The sequence below is a fragment of the Manis javanica genome, chromosome 1 (assembly GCF_040802235.1).
Source record: "Manis javanica isolate MJ-LG chromosome 1, MJ_LKY, whole genome shotgun sequence".
In the NCBI taxonomy this organism is placed as follows: Eukaryota; Metazoa; Chordata; class Mammalia; order Pholidota; family Manidae; genus Manis; species Manis javanica.
The window spans coordinates 223,760,042-223,780,910 of NC_133156.1; the positions used below are offsets into that span (position 1 = coordinate 223,760,042).

A 20,869-nucleotide genomic window follows, 5' to 3' on the forward strand; every position below is an offset into this window, starting at 1 on the left:
CAGATGTCACCCAGCCTAGAGGAACTTCAGACACAGCATGGAAGGTGGATTGGAGGGGAGGAGGCGCAGAGCCTGGCTGTTGCATGAACTCTGGAGGGTGGCCCCTCCCTCGATGCCCACTCAGCCACTTTCCTCCCTTTGACCTCTGCCTAGTGGAATATTCTTTCCTATCAAGTCCCTTGGCAGCTGCCTAATTCGTTTTCTCATCTGTCACATTCTGTTTATCCTTTCTTCTGTGTATGCCTACTTCTTATTTAAAACCTGTTTATCAGAATGACTTAAGGTGGACTATGCCTGCCTAACCTTTAGAGGTTGACTATAAGGTTTCCATAAACCGCATGAGTAAACAGGCAGCCTTTTTTACAACCACAGCTTCTTTCTTATTAAAGATGGATATGAATAGTTTTCTGCTCTCAGAACTCATGTTCTTGAAAACAGTCACAGAAATATATGATGCAAAAAGTGAGACTTCCCCGCATCCCACATCAGAGATAAGCCCACGGCCCCCTCCCGATGGGAGGCTGCGGGTCCTGGGCTGTGGGCATCGGGGCTGTGCAGCTCTGCGGCTGCCCTGGTCCTGCCCGAGCTGCCGGGCTTGGAGCTGTGGGCCTGGCTAAGAGGAGGCCTTGTGGGCCGCCTGCTCCCCTGAGGAGGCCTGGCTGTGTTCCCAGCGAAATGGGAGCTCTGTGGTCAGGGCATGGAGCACCTCACAGGACCGGACTGGATTCTGACGGCCCCAGGATTCCACAGGGGCCCGAGAGGCTTTTCTGGAGGGGTGGCATTCTGAGGAAGAGGCTGAGTGGCCAGAGGTGCCTGACTGCAGGGGCTCCAGCTGCTGGGCCACAGCAGGCCCGTGGGGACCGGCACGGCGGTGTGACTTTCCTGACCCTCGGTGTCCGGCAGCCCCTCCCTGCTCTCCCTGGAGTGGCCCCTTCCCCAGCCTGGCAGTCGTCCTCATGCTCCTCACGCATCTGCTCTTCCTCACCTTAGCGCGGCCTGCAGGCACATGGGGTTGGTGTGGCGGGCGAGAGAGACAAGGGCTGACACCCGTCTGGAAAGCAGGGTCCTTCTCTGTACCCCTTCATCACCCTGCCTGGACTAGATGGAGCCCGTGAGGCCTGGCTAGTGACCAAAGGGGTTTCTGCTCACCTGGGACATCCTTCTGGAACTTCTCTTCTATGAACCTGTGGCCAACTCTGAAGCCCAGGGGAAGTTTAGGCCTTGTCTTTCTGAGACACCTGCTGTCTTGATGCTCTCAGTAACACTTCACACTGTGACACAGGAATAGCTAAAACGTCTTGAGTGCTTGCTGTGTGCAGGCACCGTTCCGAGAGCTTCACAGTAATGGGTCACTTAGTCCTCCCATTTGGCTGACAGAGGACGGGGAAACCAAGGCACAGGGTAGTGACTGCTGAGGTCGCTGATGAGAGGGTGGCGGGGCAGGGATCCAAGCCAGGCCCACCCTCCTGCCTCTGCCAGCCTGGTGTAGACCAGGGACATGCCCTTGGGTGTGGGACCCCCAGGATTCCTTCCCCAGCACTCGATGCTCCTCCCAACATCCCCTCTCCCCTCAGGACCCTGGCAGCTCTCTCTGCAGGTAAGCCTCCGGAGTGGGCAGGCCCCCAGCTCTGGCTTTCCTTAAAAATCCTCCTGGATGCTGGTCATCTCTGTGGGTGAAGAGCTTTCTGCGGGGAGCCTGGATTTATGAGGCAGAGGGGCGGGGGGCACCGGCACTGGGGGCTCTGAGTCTCTTGTGCTTGCCCTGCCCCGAGGGGCCAGTTGCTACTTCCTGGGCTCGGGCAGAGCTGGCCCGGGGCACACTGGGGTTATTTTGGCTTCTCATTCCTGAGTTGTATGGATGCCATTTTGTGAGGTTTTTTGTGCTTTTTGTGTTTTTTTATTGGCATAGCCAACATACTAGTTTCAGGTGTACAACATGATGATTTTTAACAGCAGAAGAGATGTTGCTGTGGAAATGGAAGAATAATGGGCCTGACCAGTGTGAGTGCTTCAGGCTAGAGGCAGGCACGCTGGGCAGAGGGGCACTTGCCGCCTTTTAACAGTGCCCCTTGCTGCAAGGAGGAGGATTGATCTTCCCTGTGGAAACAGAGATGGGAGATGGGGGGGCTCCCTCAGGGCAGTGGGCGAGCAGGTGGGGGCTCTGGTCTGTGGACCATCCTGGGAGGAGGAGGAGCTGCGTCTACAGCACAGCTGTCTCGTCCCAGGGGAGGTGAGGCCCCAGCCCTCCGGCTTGTGGGGGGCCTCTTGGGTGCCCCACCCAGAGGGAGGAGAACCTCCACACCTCAGTTCTCCGGGCCCAGGGCAGGTGTGTGTGGAACACAGGGTAAGCTGGGTTCGCTGGCCTCAGGGCCCACTGACTACATCAGAGGGCAGGAGCGGGCAAGGCCCACCTGCCCAGGCCCTTAGCGGGAGGCCAGGTCCCCGCTCCTGTACTGGGCTGGCAGCACTACAGCCTTGGTTGCTCTGTGGTACCATGACCCCCCGTCAGACCCAAGCAGCAGCCCTTGGTTTTCTGGCCGCCGCGGCCCAGGCAACTCCTGTGACAGGCGCTCGGACAGCAGTCCGGGTCCTCCTGCGCCCTCTGGCCACAGGTCCTACAGGCCAGAGCTGCTCTGTCACGGAGGTCAGAGGCTTGCCCTCCGGCCACATCTCCTGTACCCGGCTGCACCCTCCATTGCTCCCACTCGCCCCCCAGGGCTCCACTTAGTCACCACCTTCCCGTTGGCCACGGCTCTCCTGCCCCTTGCCAACAGCTTCCGGCCTGCACACCTGCGCTTGAGCTTCTCCCTCAGGCTCTTCCCCATCCACACCGTGGTGACCCTTCTCCCCTTCTGGGGGTGCAGGGCAGCACTCCCTTCCTGACCCGGTGCCCACCTCCGTGTCCCCCTCTCCAGCACCTTGTCCTGTGCGCTGTCTCCCCAGTCCTGTTTCCGGGCTGTTCAGTCTGGCCTGTGGCTCCAGGTCAGCCTGCCAGCCTCTGTGGCTTCTGCCCGTGAGCGTCCCTGCACAAACCAAGCCTGCCCCTCCCTCACGTGGTGCTCTCCTCTGTTCCTTGCATCAGAGATGGGCCCCTCCCCCGGGGCCCAAGCCACAGGCCCCTGCAGCAGTCACCAAGTCTGGGGGTGGTGTCAGGCCACCCTGCCAGCCCGCCACTCTCTTTCTGGCCACGGCTCTGCCTGGATTATGCAGGCACCTGGGGGCGTGAGGCTTCTGTCTCTGCCCCTCGCCCTGTCATGTCCCACCCCTCCGCCTGGCCCCTCAGTCTCCCGCAGCCTTCCGGAAGGAGTTCGGGTTCCTTGCCTGGCACTCTGGGTCCTTCATGACCCAAACCAGGGGTTGGCAGGCATTTTCTGAAAATGTACGGTTTTTCGGCTTTGCAGGCCATATGGTCCCTGTCACAGCTACTCTGCGGTTGGAGCAAGAGAACAGCTGCAGACAATACATAAACAAGTGAGCATGGCTGGGAACCAGTGAGACTTTATTCGTGAAAACAGGCAGCAGGCAGGTTTGGCCCCCTGGGGGGGCAGTTTGCTGACCATCGATCTGAACCACGCCTGGCTCTCCAGCTGCATCATTCACTGTTTCTACCTCCACTGACGGCAGGGCCCGACCCGCTGTGCCTGTCCCTGAGACTTCGTGTCCGCGGCACCCTGATGAGCGGTGCTCAGCATCGTCGTCTCAGGCCTCACTTCTGGGAAGGCCCCCTCAATGCCTCTCACATCCCCCCGCCAATTCTGACAGCTATCCCCTCTCTCTCATAGGCCCCTGCTCTCCCTTTACACGAACCGGCGCGTCACACTGCACTGTGGGTGCACTTACTGCCTTCCCCGTGAGACCCTCAGCCCTCTGAGGGGAGAGGCTCGCCTGTCACCCACCATCCTTCCTGGCATGGAGTAGGTCATCAGGCACACTGAATTGGCATTTCCCGAGTGATTGCTCTGGGCGAGGTGCGGTGGGTGAGGGAAAGGTTCTGCCCTTGAGGGCACACATAAGGACCGTCACCCTTCCTGCGGCATTGAGGACACCACCAAGGCACGGAGCCAGGCTTGGCTTTCTGGCTCCTGTCAGTGTGGAAGGTGCTCCGGTCACAGCCCTGAACCCGCTCAGTGCGAAGAGCTGTCCTGGGCCTCTGGTGCTCCCCAGTGCGGGGTCTACGCTGTAAGGCCTCTGTGGAAGGCCACCCGTTCCCAGCTGGCATCTAGCATCAGGACCAGGGTGTTCTTCCCAGAAGTACCCGCCTGCCCCGCCTTCCCCACTGACCCTGTCCTCCTCCTCCAGGAGAACCTTATGCTTTCCATCCTGCCCAAGCACGTGGCTGACGAGATGTTGAAGGATATGAAGAAAGATGAGAGCCAGAAGGACCAGCAGCAGTTCAACACCATGTACATGTACCGCCATGAGAACGTCAGGTGTGCGGGCTCCCAGAGCAGGGTGGGCGGGGCTTCGTGGCGGCTGCCGAGCACCGGGGGGTTCAAAACTCTCCCTGCGGATGGGAAGCAAGACCACCCATGGTGTGGGCCTCAGCCCTGCAGGAGCAGCCTCCTGACATGGCGAGCTGAGAAGTGCTCTAGGCTGTGTGGCCCCATCATGTACAGACGTCACGCAGAGCAGGGAACTGGCATCTGGGAGGTCACGCAGGCACTCAGGGACAGCTGACAGCCATGCTCCTTCCAGAAAGGATGTGTTTGTCCTATGGACAGGAGTGGGCAGCATGGGGCAGGGGTCGCCATACAGGTCCCCAAGGGTAGGCCCTGAACTTGCCAGAGCATCAGGGTCTCGCTGCTTGGGGCTTGAGCAGGGCCCTCCTCCGGCCACCATCCCGTGGGTTGGAGCAGGGGCTGGGGTGGGGCCACGTGTGCCACCTGGAGCTCATGGCCGTGGCCTTCCCTCCTCCCCAGCATCCTCTTTGCAGACATCGTGGGCTTCACCCAGCTGTCTTCTGCCTGTAGTGCCCAGGAGCTCGTGAAGCTGCTCAACGAGCTCTTCGCCCGCTTCGACAAGCTGGCGGCCGTGAGTGCCCCGACCCTCGCTCGGCTTTTCTGTTTCCTCGCACCTGTGCTTCCTCTGCCTTCTTTGCCACTACCTGCCGAGGGGGTCTCGGGACCATCGCCCTGCCCTATCGTTTCAGAAATACCACCAACTGCGGATTAAGATCCTGGGTGACTGCTACTACTGCATCTGTGGCCTGCCCGACTACCGGGAGGACCACGCGGTCTGCTCCATCCTCATGGGGCTCGCCATGGTGGAGGCCATCTCGTAAGCGGGGTCGTCTGTTGGGGAGGGGCTCCCAGAGCACAGGTCCCAGCCTGGACCTTCCGCAACAGCCTGGCACGCAAGCCCCCGGGACATAACACGCATGTTGTGTGGGGTGGTAGGTCCCTTGGCCCCCGACCCTGGACAGTGGGAACACAGCGTACCCTCCTCGCAGCTGAGGTGCCTGTAGGCCTTCTGCAGCCCCTGAGGGCCCCCCTTCCAGCGTTGGTCCACGCGGGCTCTTTCTGCCGGCAGCGGCAGCCAGCATGCAGTTCAACGTGCCACCCCTCATTTGCGTGGGTCCCACCAGGTGCCCCTCATTTCTTCTCTCAGTGTCTTCTCATCATGACCCCCAAGGCAGGTAGGGTCAGGGGTCGCCGCATCCATCTCTCAATCAAAAAGTCAGAGTTCAGCAGTGATGTGACTCTGCTGAGGTCCTGGGCCGGGAGGGTGGTGAACTCCGCCTCTGCTCACGCTTCCCTGCACTCTCAGGCTCCAGGTGGGCTGGGAGACCCTCCCATCGGGGAAGGCCTGTGGCGGGCCCTGGTGGTCAGGCTCGCAGTGGGCACGGAGACTCCTGGCTGACGCTTTCCCCCCAGCAGGATGGAGTCCAGGAAATGGGGCACGCGCTTCGCCGCCACCTGAGGGGGTGGATCTGTATTGTTGCCATCTTCCAGACTAAAGTGCCCCCCCAATACTCACCTTCCAACAGATGCTGCCATCCCCAGGCAGTAGTTCAGGAGTAGAGACCTTCACCCCATACCCTTCCACCATGAAGTGGTTCTGCATTTTGTGTCTTCCTGGAGTCCTGGATGAGCTGTTCCCATCCCTGCACACGTGGCATCTCACACTGTGCCTGGCACAAGCCCAGCTCAGTGAATATCCACGTGAATGGATGAACGGCCGGCTGCAGGGAGCGCTGGGGGTCCCACAGGCACAGGGTCGCTCCACTGTTCCGCCCACCACCACCTCCACCACTCAGGCCTGTGACTGTGGTTTCCTGGTCTGCTATGACCGCAGCTGCGGGTTTTCAGCTCCAACGCAGGCAGAAAGCTCTTGCTGCGACCATGCCCCCAGCCCTTCCTCTGTCCTGTGTGTACCTGGCAGGTATGTGCGGGAGAAGACGAAGACCGGGGTAGACATGCGCGTGGGGGTGCACACGGGCACTGTGCTGGGAGGCGTCTTGGGCCAGAAGCGCTGGCAGTATGACGTGTGGTCTACCGACGTCACTGTGGCCAACAAAATGGAAGCCGGCGGCATCCCTGGGTGAGCGAGCCTACCTTCCAGCGGGTGGTGTGGGCCCAGGGGCATACAAGCCATCCCAGGCCCTTAGAGAAGGGCCCTTCCTCCTGGGGGCGGGGGCGGGGGCGGGTCCCTCCGGGTCCTTCCCTGGGGCGCCTTCCGCCCTGGCCTGAGGCTTCTGCAGGAGTCTGTCCTCTCCACCCCTTTACCCACTTGTGTGGCTCAGACTCGGATGTCATCATGGGTGTAACCACTTGAGCATGCCAGGGGTCCCCAAAGACGTCATTAGTCGCGGTGACCAGAGGAGCAGGCTGGGGAGGTTACAGGGCAGCTGAACATCTGACCTGAGCTCCTTTACAGACTCTGCGGGCAGGCCCGCCCTCCAGGGAACGCACGCAGGGAGCGCTTCCTCGTGTGGGTCAGGTAGCTTCCCCCAAACGCAGTCACGATTCTCTCCCTCAGTGGTGACTCCGCAGTGGGTATACTGCCCCGTGGGAGCAGGTGCTGCCACTGAGAATCAGGCATGGCAGGTAATCATTGGACTTTAGAGTATTAAATTTCAGAGAGTTTAAAGTTTAGGTTCAGAGAGGGCTTCCATTCCTTATTGCATTAGATGCCCTCAGCAGCCTGTGAGGACAAAACTTTGTTCCTGTATTAGGAATTTGACCTGAGCCTCAGTCACTGCCACTGGCACCTCCATTTGGCCTCTACCACGTGCCTGGGAGGTCCCATTGTCCTAGACTGCCTCGGGGGCTGGGGCCGGGGGTGCTGTACAGCCTGTGCTCAGGGCCCCTCTTGCTGCCGTCCAGGCGTGTGCACATCTCCCAGAGCACCATGGACTGTCTGAAGGGGGAGTTTGACGTGGAGCCTGGCGATGGGGGCAGCCGTTGCGATTACCTAGATGAGAAGGGCATTGAAACCTACCTCATCATTGCATCCAAGCCAGAGGTGAAGAAAACAGCCACCCAAAATGGACTCAATGGCTTGGTGAGTCCCTGGCTGCCCCTGGACTAGATGGGCAGAAAGGAGGGGATTGGAGGAGAGGCTGTAGAAGACTCGGCAGGACTTGGGGAAGGCTGAGTATGAGATTTGAGGCACAGGTGGTACAATGGCTGAGCTCCATCGCAAAGGAGACAGTAGCACCCTTTCAGAGGGAAAGCTGGCTTCTGGGGCGGACAGTGTGCATAACTCATGGCAAACCGAAATTGAAGTGGGTAGTATATCCCAAGGTGGCGTCCTGTGGGGAGGCCACTGGAGTGTGTGAGTGGTGCTCAGGGGAGCAGCTGGTTGGGGTAAGGGTCCTCTGCAGAGAGGAGACAGTTGAAACCTGGATGTGGTGTAGGGGAGCATGTACAGAACGGGGACGAATGCCAGGGAGGCAGGGGTTGGACGTCATAAGGACGAGGCAGACCAAGGTCAGAGAGGTCCAGGAAGGTCTGCTGAGTGGAAGTGAAGAAAGAACAGGACAGAAACAGAAAAGCCACCTTGTGGTCCTGACCTTGGTCTGGGCTGGGATCTGGGCAGGCTCTCCCTGCCTCTTGTGGGACCTGACGCCCTCAGCAGCTTCCCTGGCATCCGAAATTAAACTGGTGCCCCTGACCTACCAGCCACACTGTGTCCCAGGTATCTGTGGGTCCCTCGTGTGCAGAAGGTCACATAAAATCAGCGCTGGGAAGGAGGCAAAGGTATGTATGACATGGTCTCATCCCCCAAGTAATTTAAAATCCCACTAGGTGCCGAACATTGAAGCAAAGGGACAGTTCAAAGCATTTTGTGCTAAATATGAAGTCTGAGCTTTGAAGTAATGCTCGAAAGAACTTTGGAGGCTTCAGGGCCTATGGCTGGAGAAGTGACTCCTGATAAAGTTTTAAAAGAAAACTAGATGCCTTCTTCCCGCTGCCAAATGTATGTGATGACTAGCAAATCAGTCAAACACATAATGGAAGATTTTATCCATTCAGCAAATCTCATTGAACCACTATTTATTGAGTGTATCTGTACTCTAGAGAAGTAATATAAATACTCTAAGGAATTCAGATAAGTAATAAGCTGTCTTCCAAAAAATTAGGACATGTCAGGGTGGAAAGTAGAACCCCATGACATAAGTAAGACTTGACCTTGCCACAAAATTAACACATCATTCATATTTTTAAGAGTGCTAGATGCAGAACTTCAATATATTCACTAGAAGAAATTTAAAATATATCTTTTAAGCTATTTCTACAAGACAGTAGTTGCCAGTAATTTAAGAAATCAGCTATCTTTGTGAAGTGATAGGATTTATAATCATGGGCAAATAACATGTTTAATAAATTGATAAATGCTTTTCCTTTAAAAAATTTTTGGTTTTACTAGGGACCACCTTCAAGTCACAGAGTAGCAGTGAAATATGTCTTTGTGGTAACAACAACACTCATTCTTGTTTGTTCTAATCTTGTATTTTGTTTTGCTTTCTTATTGTAGTAATAACCCTTGTGTGGCATATAATTCGAATCAGTTGTTCTTGGTACCTGACCCTCCCGGAAGGGTCACGGATGAGGCAACTGAGGCCCAGGGCGTCTCAGCAGATCTGTCTTTGTGAAGCTGTTGTGCCTGAGTCATTATTCAAATTTCAAGCCAGAGAAGTTGAGTTCTGGCATATAGCTTAAAGCAGGAGCCCAGCAGCTCTGGGTGAGCTGGAATGGCTCTGTGCTGTGGGCCACCGGGCCCAGCCCTGAAGCTTCCTGTGCAGGAAAGGGGCAGAGGCGGGAGCTGTCGGAAGAATCAAAGTTAGAATTCATTTAAATGCTCCATTGGACAAATGAACCAGCACCATTTCTAATGGGAACATAGATGCTGTTCTCTTTTCAAAACTTCTTTCACTGATGTTTTGAGGCAATCCAGGTTTTCACCATTTTTATAAAATTAACTGTAACCATTTCTCAGTGTCTCTACCTGGGGAACAAGTTCTCGACGAGGGAATGCAGGGTCAAAGGTGCTATACATAAGAGCTTACCCTTTGCCTGCCCTCACTCACTCCATGCTCCTGGGTACACCCGTCCCTGACAGGCTCTTCACTCACTCTCATCTTCATGCATTTGAAAGATGAAACCAGCATGTTGCACTATTCTAGTCTTATTTCTTTAATCATTGTAGAGCTGGACACTTTTAACATGGTTGTGAGGTGATTTATTCCTTTGCATATTCTAGCCTTTGAGGGCCGCAGCTCCATGCTTTGTAACTGCTCAGCCCCCAGACTCCGAAGACACCTTTGGCCATTCTCTTTACAGTCCGTGACGCAGGGCAGGGCTCCGATCCTCCAGCCTCCGCCCCGCAGCCATCATCCCCACCCGAGCCACTGTCCCCTCAGGCCTGGCCCGCTGAGTGGTCTCCAGCCAGCCGTCCCGCTTTGGCCCTGCCCTGCTGCCCCAGCAGTCAGAGTGATCCTGCTAAAATGTTAAGTGAAATCACGCCACTCTGCTGTTCAGAACCCTGCGGGTCTCCCATCTCACTCAGGAAAAGCCAAAGTCCCCACCCAGCCAGCCGCGCTGCCTGCTCCCCTTCCACCACTCTGCTCCAGTGGCGCCGGCCTCCTGGCTGTTGCTCAGGTGCTCCAGGCACCCGCCTGTTCCAGGGCCTTTGCACCAGCTCTTTCCTTCTCCCTGAACCCCCAGCCCTGGAGAGCTACATGATTTGCTCCTTCAGTCCTTTGCTGAACTGCCATCTTCACAGTGACACCTCCCCACGGTCACCCTCCCCTACAGTCTCCATAACCCTTTCCTGCTTCATCTTTCTCCGGAGGACTTACTCTCTTCTTATGCACTGTGATCATCCTGCTTATCTATTTTGCTCTCATCTTCCTTTCCTATCTAGAATGTGAGCCCTTGAGGTCAGGACATTTTGTCTGTATCCCCAGGAGTTAGAACAATTCCTGTCACTTGGGGACTCAGTAAACACTTGTTAAATGAGTGAATGGACTGACTGTCTCCTTGTGTTAGTGTTTAATTTACTCTGTCAATGAAATAGTAGAAATGAATACTAGAAAATTGTAGCATTTTAAAATCAGTGTTCTAGAGGAGGAATTGGATGGAGAAATTTCTGTCTACAAGGCTTCTGAACTGTAATGGGAAGATTCCAGACTGATGGGCCCACCAATGACAGGCTGGGCTGGGCAGCTGGCAGTGTCTGGGGTCTCTGATGGCCACTCCTCTCCACGGCAGGCCCTGCCGAATGGAGCACCAGCTTCCTCAAAGCCCAGCTCCCCTGCCCTCATCGAGACCAAGGAGCCTAATGGGAGCGCCCACAACACTGGTTCTTCCTCAGAGGAGACTGAGGAACCAGGTGCCCAGGTACGTGCAGGGCTGAGGGCCCAGGTGCCGGTAAGGGGCGGGGAGGCAGAAGTTGCTGTCAGAGGAGTCCTGGGCTGGGAGCAGGGGGCCTGGCCACTGGCCTAGGCGCTGCTCCTTCTCTTGGATAGGTCCCCTCCCACTTGGCCCCACTGTCTCCTTGTCAATTACATGGGGCGGGGGTGGTCAGGTCAGAGGAGGCAGGTGCTCACCTCTGAGGCCTTGTCTGGCTTCCATGTCCCAGCACCCTGTAGGTTTGTGGGTGTACTCCCCTCTCTGGCCAGGCCTGAACGCCACAAGGCCTGGGCACAGGGGGGCTTCCTGAGGAATTAGCATGTTGTCTCCCTAGGGCAGGGTTCATCTTGGGGGAGCATCCAGCATCTGTCCATGACTAGAGTTCCCTGGGCATGCATATTCATTGATAAAGGCCAGTGCTATGAAATGGGGATCTATTTGCTGAGGCTGCCGGAACTGCTGGCAGCATGGCCTCTCACTCTGCAAGGGAAGATGACCTGCCCCTGGTGCCTGAGACCAGGTGCTGGAGAACAAGAAGGCACACAGGGCTGAAAGGAAACTGAAGCTTTCTTGGGCACCACAACATTTAGTAACTTTTCCCTATTGTGACTTTCTTGAAAGTGGAAATACAGACTTGGTGTAACTCACTAACAGAAGGACAGAGTTTTAGCAGCCTGTGATTTTTGCATGTCCTAATAATTAGCCAGTGTCACACTGCTCCAGGATATGCCTCAGGGATAGAGGGTCATGGTATTGGAACAGACCATCCACATCATTTTACAGAGAAGAAAACAGGGCTGGAGGAGCATGGATTATATGGAGTCAAATTGTCAACCATTAGCCACCTGAGCTTACAGGTGTCTTGGTTCTGGCTTCCAGATACAACAGACAGCCCTAACGTGCCCAGTCTCAAATTATTTTTGGGGTGGATGGCTGTATAATCACTGTCTGGGTTAATATTTTTGGAGTTGACGATTTTCCTATGTGTCTGGGAGTAAAAATGGTTACATGTACCCCAGCCTCCCCAACCCATGACAAGGATGGTCCTTTCTCTCCATGACTTTCCCGATATCCTCCCAAAAACTAGATGTGAGCTTCTTCAAGAGCTCCCTTCAGCCCAGGGCGCACCGGCCTGATTGGTGGTGACACGCCTCCTCCTGGCAGGATGGGCCGGGACTGCATCCGTCCGCTCAGCAGCAGTCTTACACTTGCAGGTCCCCGGCTTGGGAGCCAGGTGGCTGCTGCCCAATGCTGCTGCTGTCAGTGGGTGATCACCGCAGAGCCTGTTAGGGACCACAGGCCGGGAACCTGGGGTCCCAGGGAAGCCAGGAAGGATGTGGCTTCAGGATGGAGCCATGTCCATCCCTGAGAAGTCTTTGCCTGGGGGTGGTTTTCAGAGCCAAGGGGTTAGTCCTTGTGACTGCGGGCCCTTTTGTCCCCCTTGCCCTGCACTGCCCCGTCTTTCCCCAACCCCTCCCCCAATTCACTACACTGCCTTGTAGGCCGACACCCCCGCCTTCCCCAATCCACGCCGGAGGCTGCGCCTGCAGGACCTGGCAGACAGAGTGGTGGACGCCTCTGAGGATGAGCATGAGCTCAACCAGCTGCTCAGCGAAGCCCTGCTCGAGCGGGAGTCTGCCCAGGAGTGAGTGGCCCTGTGCACCTCCTGGCCCACTTCTCGGGCCCCAGCCTGTGGCTCAGGAAGTCAGTCGTCCTCACATGGCCTCCTCCTGACAGGCTGAGGCACAGGGGGCATTTAGGGCTTGTTTCCACTGCAGAGTGAAGAAGAGAAACACCTTCCTCCTATCCATGCGGTTCATGGACCCTGAGATGGAAACTCGTTACTCGGTGGAGAAGGAAAAGCAGAGCGGGGCGGCCTTCAGCTGCTCCTGCGTGGTCCTGCTCTGTACGGCCCTGGTGGAGACACTCATCGACCCCTGGTGAGGGGGGTATAGGAGCTGGTAGGCCAGAGAGGGCGGAAGGCAACGAGCTCCTAGGCGAGAGGCATCGGGGATGTGGGCGCCTCAGCTCGGCCTGATGTTGAGGTACAGGCCTGGTCTCTGTCCCTCGCCCCCACTGGAACAGCCCCAGCCGACCTCAGGCCAAGGGAGTGCTAGGACCATCCCTTTGCTCTGCCCCCTGGTTCCAGAATAGCATTGGCATTAAAATAGGGATCATACCAGGGCTGAGAGAGCCGAGGGACAGAAGGGTCCGGGAGGATGGGGACCTTGGCTCAATGGGCCCGCGTGGTTTGGGGACAGGAGACGGAGGCTTGGACACTTCTCAACCGCGGGCACCAAGGCCAATCAGGTTCCCTTCCTTGGCTCATCTCAGTAAAGACAGTTTCAGGCTGTGGGCGCAGACGGGTCCCTGTAACAGCAGTGGATCTTCCGGGCAAGGGGGGTGTCGTGGAGCCCTTGCCCCCGTTGTTGGCGGGTGACCCCTCACTCCCCCGGGCCCGCCAGCAGCTCACCACTGTCCAGGGCTCCCCAGCAGGAAGGAGCCGGGGCGGAGCCCCGTCCCAGTGGCCATGTGGGGAACCGCAAAGGGCCTTGGACTCAGTCACTGTCCTAGGTTCCGGACTCGGCTTCCTCGCCTGCTTGCTTATGGCCTTGGTGAGTCACAAGGATTCCTGGAGTCTACTCATCTGTAAAGCTGAAGATGAGCTGAGCATCATCTGAAGATGCTCGTACCTGGCCTAGCTAACTCTCGGGGCTGTTGAGGATCAAAATTCATTCAGTCACTTCACATTTTACTGTCTACATCATGCCTGGCACTAAAGTCCAGGGATATACAATGAACACACATACAAAAGCCCCTGCTCTGGTGTAACTTACATCTCTAGGAGGGGAAGACAAAAGTAAACAGTTACACAATCAGACTATGTACCCAGATAGGGATAAAAGTACAGTGAGGGAGATGGGAATGCTGGCGGCATTTAATTTTGTTTCATTTGCGTTTATATAGGATGTCAGAGCAGGCCTCACCGACAGTGATGTTTCAGTAAAGACCTGAAGGAGTGGTAGAGGAGACCAAGAATCAGGCACTGGGCTGGCAGCACAGAGGGTTCTGGGCTCTTGGGAAGAGTGCTTGGAGTGAAACCAGATGGGATGTGGGTGAGAAGGGGCTGGAGGATTTGGAGACAGCAAGTTGCTCAGTTAACAAGACGACATGGACGCGAAAGGACCCTGTCAACTGGGAAGCTCTGTGCAATTGTCACAGGGTGACTAAGCAGGGGAGCTATTCAGTCCCACGCTCTCCACTTTCCTCACAGCCACGTGGCAGTGCTCGTTCCTAAGAATCCCTTCCCATGTTTTTGCTGGGCTCTGGTGCCCAGGACACCTGGGTCTGCCCTGCTCTGGGAGATGCCTGCTACATTCCCAGGCCCTGCTCAGCTGGCACCCCTTGTGGGACCTCTTTACTGTCTATGTGGCGGACAGTGCTGATTTCCTGGTGCAGCCCAGAGGGCCTGCCCTTCTCCTGTCTCCTCTCCGCTCCTGGCCCTCACCCAGCCCTACTACCTCTCTGATAGTCTTCTCCCTGCTACAGGCTGATGACAAACTATGTGACCTTCGTGGTTGGGGAGGCTCTGCTGCTGATCCTGACGATCTGCTCCCTGGCTGCCATCTTCCCCCGGGTAAGTGGTGCTTCCCTGGGGCTCAGAGGCCCCCTGGGAGTGAGCAGCACTCCCTGAGAAAAGGGGTATTGACTGACAGAGTTGTGCATCTTGTCAGATCCTTGCAGACAGACTGTCTTCTGTTAGGTTCAGGCATCTGCCCATTCGTCCATTCATTCCACACACAGCCATTCATTCACACCGGCTGAGTGCCCACTGGGGCCGGCTCTGTGCTGGAGTGTGCATGGGTGAGGAAGCCAAAGTCGGGGTAGAAGAGCAGTGAAGGCCCAGCTGGGAGGCGTGTAGGCCACAATGGTGCAGAATTGTGAAAGCCAAAGGAATTGAGACTTTCTACTGTAAGGACTGGGGTGACACCAAGTTTTTGGTCAGAATGACAAGGGAAAAGCTGTGTTTTAGGAAAACCAACCTGGTAGGTGGCTTGCCAGATAACTTGGAGGATTCAAGCATACTGCCTCAGGAAAGGCAGGAGTAGCCAGGCAAAGCCAGCTGGCCCTGAGAATTGTTCCCCGACCTGACCTTGCTGCTTGGTATTCAGGGAGGGGGCATATCACTGGCTAGGGCTGCCCACAGCCTCCTGCGCTGGGCTGTCTGCTCTGAAAAGGGCCCTGGTATTGGGAAGCTGGGAGTTGCACAAGTTTCTTGAGTAGGACTGGCCTAGAGTGACACGCTGAGCACTGCTGTTTAGGTTCCTGGGAAGTGTGGGAGCATCCAGTCATCAGCAGTCATGATTACAGGAGAGAAGGCTGTCAAAGCCTACTGCCTCTTGAAAATCCATTCCTTCTAGGCCTTTCCCAAGAAGCTTGTGGCCTTCTCAACTTGGATCGACCGGACCCGCTGGGCCAGGAACACCTGGGCCATGTTAGCCATCTTCATTCTGGTGATGGCGAACGTCGTGGACATGGTGAGCTCCTGCTGTCCTGGCTGAAGGGACACCCCCTGCTGTCAGTGGAGGAAGGCTTCCGCATTGGCCAGCATGAGCAATTTGTCAACCAGTTCCTCCACCACCAGGCACAGGTTTGGAGTAGCACTGAGGTTCCTAAAGATCATCCTGGCCAAACAGAGGGGGTCTTCACCCCAGGAAACCTGGGAGACAGATTTGTTTCCCTAGCTCCCGCTCTCCCAGAGTCTGGAAGCCCAACTGTGCACCAGGTCCTGTGCTAGCTGCTTCACAGATGATGACTCATTTAGTCTTTGGTTTAATGAATTAATAATACCAAGAGGGTTGGTATCATTATCTGCAGTTTCTTATAAAGAAACTAAGGCTCAGAGAGGTTAGTTCACTTGTCTTAAGTCACACAGCCAATGAGTGACAGTCAGGACCCGAAGCCGTTGTAAATCCCAACCCTGTTTTCCTCCTGCCAGTCACTGCTTAGGGGCACATTGCTCATCAGTATCCGACAGTGTGCCTAGTGTCAGGTCTCCGTCAGAACCAGGGAGGCAAGCCTATTCCACTGAAGGAGTGCTCCTGTTTGCTCTCCATCCATCTGAACATGACCAGCTCTTCCTGGAGGTGGGTTACTGGCGACAGCAGCTTCACAGAGCACAAATTCTCTGCTCTCTAGTTCAGGGAGAAGCTGCAGGTCCCCGCGGGGGCAGCCAAATGCTCTCCTGGGGAGAAAGGGCAGCAGCTGGAAGCCCAGATCTATTAACATAGAGCCACCCATCGTTTATTGAGCATTGAGGGCTTGGTTCTGTCACCAATGTCCTCATCAGTCCCCACGCTCCCCCAATTGTGGTGGTGCTATATACACTCTTAAAAGTCCTGCTTTTTTCAAATACAGTGTTACATCATTACTTAATTTTCTTTAACCACTGAAGCACAGGAAAAAACTCAGCATGGGGACTTATCTGGTAGCGATGTAAGTGTAAAAGCCCTAAGGCTGACTGATCTAAGTCCAGCTAGAGGAAGTTAGGAGCTCCAGAACCGAACAAGCCCTGAGACGGCATGGTGCCTACAGCACAGGGAAGAAGTGCTTTGGGCCCCTTACTTGTGAGAACACGTGCAGCCTGGTGCCCAGGTCTGGGGAGCATTAAGAGGGTCAAGGACACTGGGGGGGGGGAATACCTGGAGATCCTGTTGCTAGTGGAGTGGTGACAAACTATGGAGGTATGAAAACTTTTCACATGCTAGGATTGCATGCTGAGAACCTTCCAAAAGCCAGACAAGCTCCAGTGGGTAGAAGTGAACAGAAAGTTTGGTTAATAGGTGGCACTTGCTAGTGATCACATCTGCCAACAGTGGGCTGGTGACCAGACTCCAGACATGGAAGTGTTTGAGCAGAGCCTGGCTGCCATCAGTGAAGCTGTGAGCTGGGGATTCACTGCAGCCCCACAGCTCCCCTTCAGGCAATAGTGTGATGTGGGCAAGATTATATTGTACTTGAAACCTAAATATTGAACCCCTCCCTCTGGCTTTACCACTTGCCAAACACGCTACTTAAGGCAGATCCAGCCTGAGTTTTCAAAGGTGACAATGCTAAACAACTCAGAAATTTCATAAGCATCAAGTATGTTTAAGCTCTTGGTAGGAATTACTAGCTTTTGCTACTATTCCTGGGGAAATTTCCCTTCTTTCTCAGTGTTTCTGAGGGAGCTGTGGGAAGTGGCAGCAAGTGCACATTGCCGTGGCACAGCTGTCTGACCCGTCTGCTGTTCCTTGCACCCCATGTCTCCCCCACCCCGTGGTCCTGGCTCCAGCTTAGCTGCCTCCAGTACTACACAGGCCCCAGCAACGGCACTACAGCGATGCAGGTGGAGGATGGCTGCATGGAGAACCCCAAGTATTACAGCTATGTCGCTGTGCTGTCCCTCATCGCCACCATCATGCTGGTGCAGGTCAGCCACATGGTGAAGCTCACGCTCATGCTGCTTGTGTCGGGTGCTGTGGCTGTCATCAACATCTATGCCTGGTGCCCCATCTTTGATGAATATGACCGCAAACGTTTCCAGGAACATGAGTAAGATGAAGCCAGTTTGGGGATCTGATCCCCTTCCCCCACCCAGCAAGTCCCCATTGCAGCATCACGGGCTCACTCTGAGGGGGCTGTCTATAAAGCTCATCAAAAACTGGTATGGGAATCTGGGCTCACGGCTTCTCAGAGGAGCCACTGGTTGGTTGTGATCCCACAACAGATCCTTTCCATTCTTGATGAGTGGAAGACTTAGGCTACCTGAGTGTTTGTACCCAGATGGGGCCTGACTGTGCTCTTACCTGTTCAACAGCTTTCCTGTAGTCGCTTTAGAGAAGATGCAGGTATTTCTCACCCCTGGGCTCAACGGCACTAACAGGTAAGGGTGGCTGTTTTCCTCTCCTGGTCCACATTCATTTCCCTTGGCCAAAGCCCTATGGCCAGACCCCTCCAAAGGGATGTGATGTGGGATGCTCACGTTAGAGGAGTGATTCTGTAGGAGGGCTGGAGCAGAGGCGGCGTGACTGTGGCAGGGACCTGGCCATCCCAGCTTGTGCTGAGTCAAAGGGCACACAGCCGGGAGAGCAGTGGCGGGCTAGGGGGCGCTGGGAGAGAGGCCGGGCTGAGCCGGAGAGAGAAGCAGTCAAACGGATGACAGCAGCACTTAACTGGCTGCCAGGGCAGACGGCAGTAAAACGAGGAGGGAAGAACACTGCATTCGACTCCAGGACCTGGACTGTCGTCTGGCTGCAGCGCTTCTGTGTGGGGCTGCAGGCAGGCCAGTTTTCCTGAGTCTCAGGTTCACCTCTTAAATAGGACAGTGGGTTAGAAGTTCTCCAAGGTCACTTATAGCTCTAAGTTTTAGAACTTTATGATTCAGTGACTTGACTAGACCTTCAAGTAAGTTTTTTAAAAAACAGATTATTTAATGGAAGACTCAAATAGGTCCTTCACAAAAGAAGAAATCTATAAATGAAAGGCATTCAAGTCACCAAGGGAATGCAAATTAAGATCACAATGAAAGACCCTCACATACCCGTCTGACAAGAATTAAGGAGACTGATAATATCAAGTACAGTAGAACTCATACCCTCCTGATAAATTAGAACGACCACTTTAGAAAACCACTTGGAGTTAAAAGTTGAAAATAATCACTATGACCTAGTAATTCCATTGCTATATATATACCTTAAAGAAATGCATATACATATCCTAGGATATATGTACAAGAATGTCCATAACAGCCATGTACTGTAACATCCAAAACAAATAGGCACAAATCACATTAAAGGTAAATTATGTAAATTATGGTATATTCATATACTATGCTACTACATGGTAATGAAAATGATAGCTCCACACAATAAGAAGTCTGATTAGCAAAAGGCACAGTAAGCTGCCCTGGTCTTGTGAGTGTGCTGCTGCTGCTCAGCCCCTCTGGGCTCGGTCAGGTGAAGCGGCGATGATTACACATGTGGGGAGCAGCCCTGGCAGGGAGTCCAGGTGCAACCGGGAGGGGCAGAGCTGGTTGGCCTTTCGGAGCCCAATGACCTAAGGAAGCTTTCCTGCCAAGTGCACGTGTCCGGACTTGGTGTGCAGACGGGTGAGAAGCTGGGAAGTTCCTGAGGCTTCGGGTGTCAGGGAAGTGCACGACCTGTTAGAGAATAAACTCCACTCCACGAGGGCAGCACATGCTCTCTTGGTCGACACACCCTCTGCCCCGCAGGCTGCCCCTGATGCCTTCGAAGTACTCAATGACAGTGATGATCTTCATCGTGATGCTGAGCTTGTACTACTTCTCCCGCCACGTGAGTATCTGCACACGCTCCTCTCTGCTTTTGCTCGCTACCCTATCCGGGCCTCCTGAGCAGCAGTCCCAGAACTCCTAGGAATGCTGGTTTCCTTTACCTAGCATGACCCTGATAAGTCACCACCTTCCCCATTTTTTGGCTTCTTCAAGAGGATGGATTTATCCATGCAAGGGACTCCCTGCTCCATGTTAGCTCAAGTGCCACCCAGTGGTTTGCCAGGAAAACACAGTCTTCCCCAGCCACTTCTTGGCCAAAAGGAGCCTGCTGGAAATGGAGACTCCTCCCTGGGCTAGGAGGCCCCACAGACCCAGGTCTTAAACCTGTGCTATTATGAGAGGCTGGGATTCCCCACTGAGCTGTGAGGGCAACCTTTTGTGATTAAGTGGATCTTTCTGTGTCTTATTTCCCTTGTCATTTAGCCATTTTCCTTCCAGTTTTCCACCTGGAACCCCCTCCATTCAAGTTCCTGTTTCTCATCTTTCCTTCGAATGGCCGGTTTAGAGCACACTCCTTGCTTGTGTCTACAGGTGGAAAAACTGGCACGGACACTGTTCTTATGGAAGATTGAGGTCCATGACCAGAAGGAACGTGTCTACGAGATGCGACGCTGGAACGAAGCCTTGGTGGCCAACATGCTGCCAGAGCACGTGGCACGCCACTTCTTGGGGTCCAAGAAGAGAGATGAGGTAAGGGGCAGTCTTGTGCTGTAGCCGGGAGCCCTGAGGGTGTGTGTGGGCCCAGGTAGGGCTGGACCTAACCAGCAACCACAACAGGAATGAGGAATCCCACAGGCTTTAAGTAAAGGGCATGCTACAGGCTGCACTGTTTCTGTGGGCCACACATCTCTGTGAGGCCCCATTTCAGAAGGTGAGGCCTTAACTAGAACCCATGTTTCTGTCAGCGGTCATCTTCTCACAAAGCCAGGTTCCAATGCCTCACTTCCCAACCCCACAGCCCCCTTTTCATAGGGGCTGTACAGGTACTAGAGTGGCTCTTTACTCAGTCATGATGAGCTGCTTTCTCGTAATTCAGAGTTGGGATAACCTGGGAGATGTGTGTGTCCAAAACGCTGAGTGCACCTATCACGAGTGCGGAAGACTGATTAAATAACCTGCTACAGGAATGAACCTGAGTTCTCTGGCTCTGCCTCTCTAGGAGCTGTATAGCCAGTCTTACGATGAGATTGGAGTCATGTTTGCCTCCCTGCCCAACTTTGCTGACTTCTACACAGAAGAGAGCATCAATAATGGTGGCATTGAATGTCTGCGCTTCCTCAATGAGATCATCTCAGATTTTGACTCTGTGAGTGTCCCCCACCCCCATCTGCTACAAAGCCAGCTTATTCCAGATTACATCTCATGACAGGCTACAGAAGTCAAAGTGGTGGAATCACTAGCTGCTATTTTTCCATATAAGTCCTTCCTCATAATGTACGGGCATTGGCAGCCATCTGGCAATGCTGCGTCTGAGGGGTGAAGTAGGGGCCTGGGAAATCACCTGCAAGTTCACTGGATAAGGACTGCCCCAAAGAAGATCCCAAGGCCCCTCTGAATCCTTCTACCATCAAATTCAGGCTCAGTAAACACTGCATACCAAAGAAAGTGCTTTTACATATGTGCTCAACCACCCTTGGCAATTTCATTCCAATATTAAGAT

At 54.7% G+C, this 20,869-nt stretch overlaps 1 protein-coding gene across 3 annotated transcripts in view; it reads left to right on the top strand.

The window, feature by feature from the left end:
- Window positions 1-20,869, top strand: part of ADCY3 (adenylate cyclase 3) — an 80,690-nt gene that overhangs the window by 56,237 nt on the left and 3,584 nt on the right. For all 3 annotated transcript variants that reach the window (XM_037005554.2, XM_037005555.2, XM_037005556.2), the window contains 15 exons: window positions 4,300-4,430; window positions 4,920-5,031; window positions 5,150-5,277; window positions 6,382-6,540; window positions 7,326-7,503; window positions 10,716-10,844; window positions 12,359-12,501; window positions 12,635-12,796; window positions 14,406-14,493; window positions 15,278-15,394; window positions 17,191-17,450; window positions 17,716-17,781; window positions 19,129-19,210; window positions 19,741-19,899; window positions 20,369-20,515. In XM_037005554.2, the coding sequence (XP_036861449.1) occupies window positions 4,300-4,430; window positions 4,920-5,031; window positions 5,150-5,277; window positions 6,382-6,540; window positions 7,326-7,503; window positions 10,716-10,844; window positions 12,359-12,501; window positions 12,635-12,796; window positions 14,406-14,493; window positions 15,278-15,394; window positions 17,191-17,450; window positions 17,716-17,781; window positions 19,129-19,210; window positions 19,741-19,899; window positions 20,369-20,515 (2,061 nt within the window). The remainder of the gene's footprint in view (window positions 1-4,299; window positions 4,431-4,919; window positions 5,032-5,149; window positions 5,278-6,381; window positions 6,541-7,325; window positions 7,504-10,715; window positions 10,845-12,358; window positions 12,502-12,634; window positions 12,797-14,405; window positions 14,494-15,277; window positions 15,395-17,190; window positions 17,451-17,715; window positions 17,782-19,128; window positions 19,211-19,740; window positions 19,900-20,368; window positions 20,516-20,869) is intronic.